Source organism: Girardinichthys multiradiatus, chromosome 22 (genome assembly GCF_021462225.1).
Source record: "Girardinichthys multiradiatus isolate DD_20200921_A chromosome 22, DD_fGirMul_XY1, whole genome shotgun sequence".
Lineage (NCBI taxonomy): Eukaryota > Metazoa > Chordata > Actinopteri > Cyprinodontiformes > Goodeidae > Girardinichthys > Girardinichthys multiradiatus.
The window spans coordinates 42,906,713-42,917,309 of record NC_061814.1 but is presented as its reverse complement, the minus strand read 5'-3'; the positions used below and the strand labels follow the sequence as shown (position 1 = coordinate 42,917,309).

General features: G+C 37.9%; 1 protein-coding gene across 3 annotated transcripts; it reads left to right on the top strand.

Annotated features, from left to right (window-relative positions):
• Positions 1-3,837: 3,837 nt before the first annotated feature.
• Positions 3,838-9,835, top strand: LOC124858817 (G-protein coupled receptor 4-like). Of its 3 annotated transcripts, none has more exons than XM_047351047.1 (4): positions 3,838-4,236; positions 6,015-6,215; positions 6,388-6,563; positions 6,665-9,835. In XM_047351047.1, the coding sequence occupies exons 2-4, from the start codon at positions 6,030-6,032 to the stop codon at positions 7,182-7,184; spliced, it is 882 nt and encodes a 293-aa protein (XP_047207003.1). In that variant the 5' UTR covers positions 3,838-4,236; positions 6,015-6,029; the 3' UTR covers positions 7,185-9,835. The 3 variants fall into 3 exon arrangements, with proteins under 3 accessions (XP_047207003.1, XP_047207004.1, XP_047207002.1); XM_047351048.1 differs by having other exon boundaries at positions 3,838-6,215; positions 6,665-6,728; positions 8,043-9,835; XM_047351046.1 differs by having other exon boundaries at positions 3,838-6,215.
• The last annotated feature ends 762 nt before the right edge of the window (positions 9,836-10,597 follow it).

Below are 10,597 nucleotides of genomic sequence, written 5' to 3'. Positions count from 1 at the left end.
AGTGCTCTGATCTTCCCTTCACCTCTCTCATTTGATTCTGTGTTTTATCACTCAGAGGTGACCTTCCATCTACCTCTCTCCTCTGTGTTTTATTAGTGTTCTGTTATTTAGAGCAGATGGACTCTAAATTCAAATGCTGGAGAGTTTTATGGTTAACACTTCCTGAAGTGTATATTTCAAGGGAGGATAGATGGGTACCCTCATAAATAACTTTGTTACCTCTGACCCAGGGAGGGTCTAGGGGCCATATTTCTAAAACTCTTTGAAGTTGAGATAACACACTCATTTTTGGTATAAATACTGTTTGTGATTTCTGTTCGTTGCTCTGTTTTTCTGACTTGCTTAGTGACAGAATCTTCAAACGCTGAATGCCTTTGAATAAACATTTAAAGACAAAGTCCGTCTTTATCTTGTTAATGAGTTGTCTTCTCTCCCACTTTTATAAGAAAATCCATAACATCTCGCACACTGCTCACCCGACTTTCTTCAGGCTCTGTGTGAGACTGCTCTGAGTAACATTAAACTATCACCCTCTCAACACCGGAAATTGAAGAAGCAAAGAAAAATCATCAGGTTGTTAGCTGTTAAAAGAACTGGTATCAAATGTAAACAGCTGGCTCTCAAAAACCAGAGGTGTTTTTATTCTCCCCATCCTAATGGCTCTTGCCCCCTTGATCGGTGATCTACAGGTCCTTCTCAAAATATTAGCATATTGTGATAAAGTTAATTATTTTCCATAATGTAATGATGAAAATTTAACATTCATATATTTTAGATTCATTGCACACTAACTGAAATATTTCAGGTCTTTTATTGTCTTAATACGGATGATTGTGGCATACAGCTCATGAAAACCCAAAATTCCTATCTCACAAAATTAGCATATTTCATCCAACCAATAAAAGAAAAGTGTTTTTAATACAAAAAACGTCAACCTTCAAATAATCATGTACAGTTATGCACTCAATACTTGGTCGGGAATCCTTTTGCAGAAATGACTGCTTCAATGCGGCGTGGCATGGAGGCAATCAGCCTGTGGCACTGCTGAGGTCTTATGGAGGCCCAGGATGCTTTGATAGCGGCCTTTAGCTCATCCAGAGTGTTGGGTCTTGAGTCTCTCAACGTTCTCTTCACAATATCCCACAGATTCTCTATTGGGTTCAGGTCAGGAGAGTTGGCAGGCCAATTGAGCACAGTGATACCATGGTCAGTAAACCATTTACCAGTGGTTTTGGCACTGTGAGCAGGTGCCAGGTCGTGCTGAAAAATGAAATCTTCATCTCCATAAAGCTTTTCAGCAGATGGAAGCATGAAGTGCTCCAAAATCTCCTGATAGCTAGCTGCATTGACCCTGCCCTTGATAAAACACAGTGGACCAACACCAGCAGCTGACACGGCACCCCAGACCATCACTGACTGTGGGTACTTGACACTGGACTTCTGGCATTTTGGCATTTCCTTCTCCCCAGTCTTCCTCCAGACTCTGGCACCTTGATTTCCGAATGACATGCAGAATTTGCTTTCATCCGAAAAAAGTACTTTGGACCACTGAGCAACAGTCCAGTGCTGCTTCTCTGTAGCCCAGGTCAGGCGCTTCTGCCGCTGTTTCTGGTTCAAAAGTGGCTTGACCTGGGGAATGCGGCACCTGTAGCCCATTTCCTGCACACGCCTGTGCACGGTGGCTCTGGATGTTTCTACTCCAGACTCAGTCCACTGCTTCCACAGGTCCCCCAAGGTCTGGAATCGGCCCTTCTCCACAATCTTCCTCAGGGTCCGGTCACCTCTTCTCGTTGTGCAGCGTTTTCTGCCACACTTTTTCCTTCCCACAGACTTCCCACTGAGGTGCCTTGATACAGCACTCTGGGAACAGCCTATTAGTTCAGAAATTTCTTTCTGTGTCTTACCCTCTTGCTTGAGGGTGTCAATAGTGGCCTTCTGGACAGCAGTCAGGTCGGCAGTCTTACCCATGATTGGGGTTTTGAGTGATGAACCAGGCTGGGAGTTTTAAAGGCCTCAGGAATCTTTTGCAGGTGTTTAGAGTTAACTCATTGATTCAGATGATTAGGTTCATAGCTCGTTTATAGACCCTTTTAATGATATGCTAATTTTGTGAGATAGGAATTTTGGGTTTTCATGAGCTGTATGCCAAAATCATCCGTATTAAGACAATAAAAGACCTGAAATATTTCAGTTTGTGTGCAATGAATCTAAAATATATGAATGTTAAATTTTCATCATGACATTATGGAAAATAATGAACTTTATCATATTATGCTAATATTTTGAGAAAGACCTGTAGGCATCTTCTCCCGATAAAATTCTTTAACTTTTTCAACCGCTACCTTCTTCTCCATTTCATCTTGCAAAACCCTCCTCAACTTTTCTATACCCCCTAAACTTCCCGGATTTGATGGGTTGTAAGATACATTCTTCATCAACCATCTTTCAGCCATCCCAGACTTATGCTCACTCTGATAACTACTTGCTAAATAATGAAAAAAAAAAACACCTGAGGGTATATTCATACTTCTATTTTATTTTTTCCATTTAATAGAGAAACAGAAAAAACACATTCAGATAATAGATCAATAAAAGTGAAGATCAATAAAATTGATAAAAGATCAATTCAAACACTGCACTATTTAAAAAACAAAACAAAACAAAAACAGTTATATATGTATACCAGTAGAAAACCGGGAGAGAATACAGAAAAGACAAAACAAGTCATCAAACATCTGAAATTGGATCGCCTCTGAAACAGAGTTAAGCTGCTTGAGACAGTCATTACCGCTCATCTTATTGTACATATCAGTGATTGCACTATGGAAGCCTTGTACTGATTTCTCTCTGCAATCGTTTTCACTATGAAGTCATCCGCTTGTATACGTCGAAGTGTCAGAAGTTTCTGAATAGCAGGAAGGAGCTTGGGGTTTATGAGTCGTGGCACAATGCATTGAAAGTTGATTTGGTAATACTCCTCCTCTAATATCTCCAGGCACTGATGCTGTCGTTGGCTTGGGTGGTTCGTCATGCACCCGTAACAGGTTTCCTTGAGATAGTTCAAACAGGTTATGTTGAATAAATGAAGTATCGCTGTTTTCACCGTATTGATGAGATCGGTTGAGATCCAGCCGTCAATTTCATCACCCTGATTACTCTCCTCCTCCTCCGGTGAAGGCTGAGGGGCAGGTATCAGGTCTGGAGTTTGTGGGGAGGTTGAGTAGCTGATGGTTGCCTCGTCCTCCACGACCACCCTCTTGTCTTCAGGTTGGATATCTGTGTGTACAGACTCAGCCACGAATAGCGGTGAATAGAGGTCGGGAGAAGGTGGATGATACGATCTGAGGTTGTATCCTGTAGGTGTGCCTGGACTGAAGAGGGACTCAGAGAGCTGCGACAATGAGGTGGCTGGTGAGTAGAGGTCTGGAGAAGGTGGATGATACGGGCCGGTGTTGAAGCTTTCATTATGCTCAGGAGAGAAGAGGGTCTATTCTTGCTGGTTGTAGAGGTCCCAGGTCTTATCTCTAACCCAACATCCAGTTAATGAGGATATCCCGCCACCGGAAGTCCCGCCACTGGAAGTCCCGCCACCGGAAGTCAAAATTTTCACACCTCGTTTGATTGAAAGGATGTACATTTAGTCTCTCATGTTTGATAATCCAAACCATTTAAATGTTTCAAAAAAAAAAAAAAAAAAAAAAACAAGAACTCTGTAAGGGGGCAAATACTTTTCAGTGGACTGTAAATGGTAAATGGACTGAACTTATTTAGCGCCTTTCCAGTCATACAGGCCACTCAAAGCGCTTTACACTAGAGCCACATTCACCCAATGGCACTCACTAACGCTCACACATTCATACACCGATACACAGATCGGTAGGCAACTTGAGGTTAAGTGTCTTGCCTAGGGGCACATTGACATATGGCAGGAGGAATGCGAAATATTGTGCAGAATAAGAACATTTTCCTTCAAGTAATAACTAAAGAAACTATTGGTGCTGTTTTTCATGCTTTGCTAATCACGTGCCTGTACTTTTTTTTTTTAACTTCCTTAGAACAGAAGTAGATAATCTATCAGAACATGCTTTGACTCAGTCTGAGTGGAAGACCAAAAGTTAGGTTGATGGTAGATTAAGCTGTCAAGAAACTCTTACACAGATGCTGTTGGCTGATAAAGTGACAAGGAAAATACGATAACGTTTATTTTTTGTGGGAGTCAGACTGAAACTTTGAAAGGTAAAAAGGACATTATATATTTTTGTATTTATGAAAGCATTACATGTAAAATCCTGCAAACTCTGATGCTGTCTGCTGGTCTATAAAATGTTGCAACTGGATAATCCTTTATGCAAGATGTAAACTGGCACATAGAAAGGTTTGCAATATTTTGCTTGTGTGTAAAAAATATTTTTTAAGTTAATACTGCAAGTGTGAAGATTTGTATGCAAACTGAGCTATGAAAGTCCCTCAATGCATTCTGTAGAATTAGATTTTCATCTATGAACTGATGATTACTGTGTAACCAGCAGTCGGAAAAAGCGTCTTCTTAACTAAACATCAAAATAACAGACATATCCATGAATCTAAACTTTTTACGACAGACAGTTGTTTTCTTTTTATAATAATGGTTCTTAAACCAAAAACCAAACAAATTTACCAGAGAAAATAATTCATTTATTAACTTTCTTGCATGGATGGACACACCCTAAACTAATACTTTTGTTGAAGCACCTTTTGACTCATGTTTAGACTGCAGTCTTCTTGGTTGCACACCTGCCATCATTTATAGTGAATCTGAATCAGAAGCATCTCAAAGTTAGAAGATTTCAGGAGAAGGATGAAAACAGTAATTATACACCGGAGTTTGCAATAGGAATGTTAAAGCAGCATATACATTAAAAAATTGACTTCTCTCTAAAATTAATGAGACATAGTAACCAAGACAATAAAATAGATATAGTTACCTTTCCAGGGAGATACACACCATGAATCCAACGCTGGCCAATAGGCCAAAAAGTTGGGCATAAAAACTAATAAAATCATGCTCTTTGGTCATCAGTGCTATTCTGAAATTGAAACTGACAAGATCCCAACAGCAGCACTAAAATACCTTTAGGAGTTGCCAGCAAGTAGTGGTTGATACCAGGTTAAAACCTACTAAACACTTCTGACAGCAAGCTTTATTGTATGATGAAATAAAACTTTAACTTTTAGGTCATAATTCCAAAAGATACATTTTGTACAAAAACAACTGTCATGTCTGAAACATGCTGGTGGCAGCATCATGCTCTGGGGTTCCTTTTTCAGATAGAACTGAAAGTTCTTTTACAAGGTGAATGCAGTTCTGAATAGTTCTAAATACCAGTAAATGTTGGTAAAAAGCTGGGAATGAGAAATCAAGTTTTGAACTTAATGCCACAGTCAGAACAAAACATGGCAAAATCTGTGCAGTTGCCTGAAAAGAGTTGTGGACAAGAGATGTCCTCAGAATACAATGGATTTGGAAATTCTTTAATAGGCTGAGTGGCCAAAATTTGGCAAGTAAAGAAATTAGATATTGATAAACTCCAGGGAGAATACTCAATGCTAACATTTAATCAAAAAATATTTGAACAAAGTATTAGTGTAAGCAACCACGTTGCTGTGCCAATTAATTATTATTCTTTGTTTCTGATGTTTGTTTTTCAGTTGAACTGTAAGGCATATATGTCACCTTATATTTAAAAAAAATCATTTTCACTGTCTCATTTAAAATCGCATAAGCCTGCCATTTTAACAAGAGTAAGTAGACAGACCCACTGTATAAAACAAAAGCCTTTTAATTATAGTATTTTAAGTAAATTTGCTGATTGCCCGAAATCACCTTTTTGCCATACAGTAACGCTGTGAGTATACCAAGCAGAAATTAGCTGGTAATTAGTTAGCTTGATATCTGCAGCTAGCCTGTGCTTACTCTTTACTTAACGATGGAATCAAAATAAACTGTTGTCACTTAAGCATCTCTTAAATCGCAGATCTTCCATTGAGTGATGGGAGATTTCATCATCAACAACACCTCATGGGACAAAAACTACAACTACAGCAATGTTAACTTCAGCTACCATAATGATACCAGCAGCCCTAATGGTGTCAGCTTCATATATGTGGTGCATTGGATCATCATTTGCATTGAACTCCCTTTTACTCTAGTTGCCATATTTGCAGTTCTTTCATTGGTGAGACTAAAATTTACTCATTTTACCATCTAACTGTGAATGCTTTGTTTTCTTACAGTTCAATGTAAGGCATCTATTGCTGCATAAATAAATGAGTCTTTAGTTCTACTTTTAGATAAAACTCAGCACTCTATTCCTGTCCTGTATAATTTTTCATACGAATGTTCTGCAGGTGAAAAATGATCATGTTACTCCAGTCTATGTCATCAATCTTCTTATTTCGGACCTCGTTCAGCTGGGCAGCAGAATAGCACTGATGACCAAAGAGCATGATTTTATTAGTTTTTATGCCCAACTTTTTGGCGTATTGGCCAGCGTTGGATTCATGGTGTGTATCTCCCTGGAAAGGTAACTATATCTATTTTATTGTCTTGGTTACTATGTCTCAGACCATTATCCTATACAACCGAAACTCCCAGAAAACTCTTTGAATGTATCTGTCATTGCAGGTATTTGCTCATTGCCAAGCCTTTGTGGTACAGATTCAGGAGAAACGTGAAGATAACTTTGGTGGTGTGTGTCATGGTTTGGGCTTTTCCTCTTCTTTTAATGGTGACTTTTTATTTCAACGTTGAGATTGCAGATATCATCTTGGGTTTTTTTCTCCTTGTCCCTCTGCCTTTGTTCATCTTCTCCTTGTTTGGGACCATCAAAGCTCTGTCTTCAGCTCGCAGTGTTCCTGCAGATGAAAAACGAAGAATTGTTGCAGTTCTGGTTATGGTGCTGTTTATTTACACACTGCTGTTCCTGCCTTTTATTGTTACTCTACTGGTAGCAGAAAGTACAAAGAGCCCAACTTTTGAAACCTTTGCAACAATTAGTGTTTGTATTAATCCTCTTGCAGACTCTCTTTTATATATTTTATTGAGGAAGAGTGCCATGGACAGTTTCTTTGCCTCTTTTTGTTGTGTATCTGACTATCAGCAGAGGTCCACAATGAATACTGACAACATGTCACCTTCATGTTAGTACAAGTTTTAATTTATGGTGCTGATGCAAAAGACTTTTCAGAAGACACATTTTGCTGTAGCTGTTCTTTAGCCTTCTTCAACAAAGTGGATAAAATCTGTAAAGAATATTTTATAAATTTACATGAGGTTCAGCAAAAAATATTTTTGTTCTGGCTAAACTAATCCAAATAAACTTCCATTGAATTGATCAGATGCATTAAAGAAAAAAAAAAAAAATGGATTAAGACTAGAGGATAGAGGATCAAATTAAACTATTTGTTGGATTATCCAAAAAACGTATATGAAAGCTGTGAGGGAAGACTATTTTTTACAAGATATACCAAGGTTTGAACAGCTTTGGTTTTAAAAACCTTTCATTTTTTTCTAGCCTATAAACAGTGTGTTGAACAAGACCAAGTCCATTAAATAAAAATCCAGAGAAAGTGATTGGAAGAAAGTAAAGAGGAACGCACATCATGAGACGTCCGTCAAATGACACTTTTAACACACGTTGGAACTTTCACAACAGACCTGTGAATTTTTGCCAAATGCAGTTAGCCTACCACAGGAAACGTGAAAACACATCAGTTCTCAATTGAAAAAAAAAAAATCCTGCTGAATATCCATACTGAAATGTAATGGGTAATGTGTCAGGAACAAAATGACGCCTCATAGCTAGATGAAACTGATCAACCTACAAACATCTTAACCCAAAGTCACAGAGACATTTAAACTGAAAAACTGATGCTGCAGGCTATTCCAATTTGCTGAAATGTCATTGCAGCAACTCCAAATTGCAGCAACTCCATGTGCTTGTATGCATGCCTGACAACGTCTTATGAGATGATGGATGGTGTCCTGTGGTATCTCCTCCCAGGTCCCGACCAGGGCATGACGGAGCTCCTGGACAGTCTGAGGTGCAACCCGGTGGTGTTGGGTGGACCTAAACATAATATCCCAGAGATGTTCTGTTATGCTTAGGTCAGGAGAGCATCAATTCCTACATCTTCCCGGAACTGCCTGCAAACTCTTGTCACATGAGGCCAGGCATAGTCACCAGGGGGAACCCAGAACCCACTGCTCTGAGCACTCAGTGGGTCTAAGGATTTTAAGAATGCTACTTCTGCTTGAAAGACGCAAGCAGAAGTAGTTCCTACACTTGCTTCCTGTGTCTCAGAGAATAGACTTATATATTAAATTAGTTTATAAGTCACTGAATGGCTTAGCACCAAAATACAGTAAAGATTTGTTGTTGCTGTTTCAGCCTTCCAGACCACTCAGGTCTTCTGGTTCAATGTACTATGAATCCACAGAAAAAGAACCAAACACGGAGAAGCAGCATTCAGTCCTTTTCTCCACTAATCTGGAGCAAACTTAAAGAAAACTGCAAAAATGCTGAATCCCTGAGTTCCTATAAATCAAGGTTTAAAACCCATTTGTTTACATTGGGTTTTGATTCTTCTAATATAAAAGTTTAAAAGGTCCTGCTAATAAGACAAAAAGTTTAAAATTATAATACAGGTTTCTACTGGGGGAAATGGTCATTTGGGATTTTCTACCTTAGAACAGAGCAGGGCAGACTATGCTGTGTGCGGTGAACGGCAGTTTACTGGCAAAGACCCTTTCCCTTGGTGGTTGAGTGAGGCTCTCCTGAGAAGATGTCAAGGAGAAAGGTGATTAGAGTGCCAGAGAGGATAGAAGCAAAGTTCTGTCAAGGTTGTTTCAGTTAGACTGAAGCAAAGTTTTGAAATGGGACACAAGCAAAGTTCTAAGGAATTTCATCCCCAGGGAGAAACGTTTGACTATTTGACTTTATGGTAATAACTATGGACATAAATAAATGGGTTAAAGAATTATATTTTTCCAAAAGGGGCGTTGTTCAGTCCCAACATATTAGAATAATTAATATTAATCAGTAGTACAACTTTTCTTTACTTCCTTTTATCATGCAACTGCAATGTACTTTTTTATGTTCCTTTGTTTGTCACTGCAAAGTTGTAAAGCATTTAGAATTGTCTTGTTGCTAAAATGTACTCTATAAATAAACTCATTAGTTATACATGATGCAATATCTGATGAATTTGTTTATGTGGTCAATACAGGCTTTAGAGAGAGCTGAGATCACTTGAAGTTAAAATAGGATTTTTGTGGATCTACCTGAATAACAGTGGTTTAGAAGTACTAAGCAGATTATTTGCATTTAAAAGAGGGAAAGATAATATTACCTTTATAGTTTGGTAAGCAAAGTAGCACCAGAAGAATAGAATTTTGATGTGATCTTTCACTGCAGTATGATTGAAATTGTATTTGTAAATTTCACAGTGAATGTTTTTACCCATATGTCTTTGTATCTTAGTTATATACTCAGTAGAAAAGCATGACATATCTGTTAAACTCTTGTGGTGGTGATGAGGAGTCTTGTGTTTACTATCTTGGCTTAAATCTTAGAAGGTCTCAACAAAAAGAGGAAATGTTTCATTTTGACATTGCATAGAAAGAAAGATAGTGGAAACTTACTGCAACATGTCTGCAGCTGTGTGATTCATATCGGCCCACATTTATCAAACATCTACAGCAGAAACATCATTGGACGGCCTTTTTAACTCAAACTGTCATTTGTGACCTTGCCATTTAATGTTGTCTTTTGTGTAGTTATGTGCAATAAAACATTTTTTTTAAATAGTGTTGTTTTTAATTTAAAAAATATACATTAAATATGAACACGAGGGAAACAAGAATAGACTGAATAAAAAGAGGCAAAACACCCAAGTGTAATTTTACATCTGATGGCAAAGTCCTGAAGCCTCTGTTGAGGCTGAAATCATTTTTCAGAACAAAAGTTAAATTTAATTCAGCTATTTATATACTGTCTATTTGCAAAAAAAAGTGTTGTTTCAAGGTACAAACAAATCCAATTTATATATAGAAAAAAACTTGTTAGTTGAATTGAATTACATACATTGCATTTCAACCCTATGATACAACATTGTAATCAAGTCAGTAACAATTTTTTTGCATTAATTGTGACCTTACCTCCATTGCATTGCACATCTCCTGCAACTTCTTTCCAATCATTCTGGGCATCAGGGCTTTGTGACTGCCACTAAAAACACAGATTTTATTGTCTGTAAACCATTTTGAAACTACTTCACAGTTTGCATGGTGTTCTTTAGCTTGCATACTTCTTCTATTTCCTTCTCAATGTAAAATAGATTATGGCTAATCACAAATAGTAGAACATAACACCACAAGAACAAGTTGACAATAACTAGTCATGAAACAGATGAAGAGAAACATGTAGGGAGAGAAATTTCTGATGAGATGCGATCAGTAAAAGCTTTACAAAGGATCAACTTAAACTATTTTCCACAAAAAGACTGAAAAACAAAAGAATCAAACTTTACAGTTTGAGATTTACTGCAAAAAATGAAC

What these genes read in the sequence shown, in the direction of transcription:
- LOC124858817 (XM_047351047.1), top strand. Translation starts at nt 6,030, where the DNA reads ATGGGAGATTTCATCATCAACAACACCTCATGGGACAAAAACTACAAC. An exon ending in TATTTGCAGTTCTTTCATTG is followed by an intron (nt 6,216 to 6,387) that starts GTGAGACTAAAA and finishes AATGTTCTGCAG; the next exon opens with GTGAAAAATGATCATGTTAC. An exon ending in GTGTGTATCTCCCTGGAAAG is followed by an intron (nt 6,564 to 6,664) that starts GTAACTATATCT and finishes CTGTCATTGCAG; the next exon opens with GTATTTGCTCATTGCCAAGC.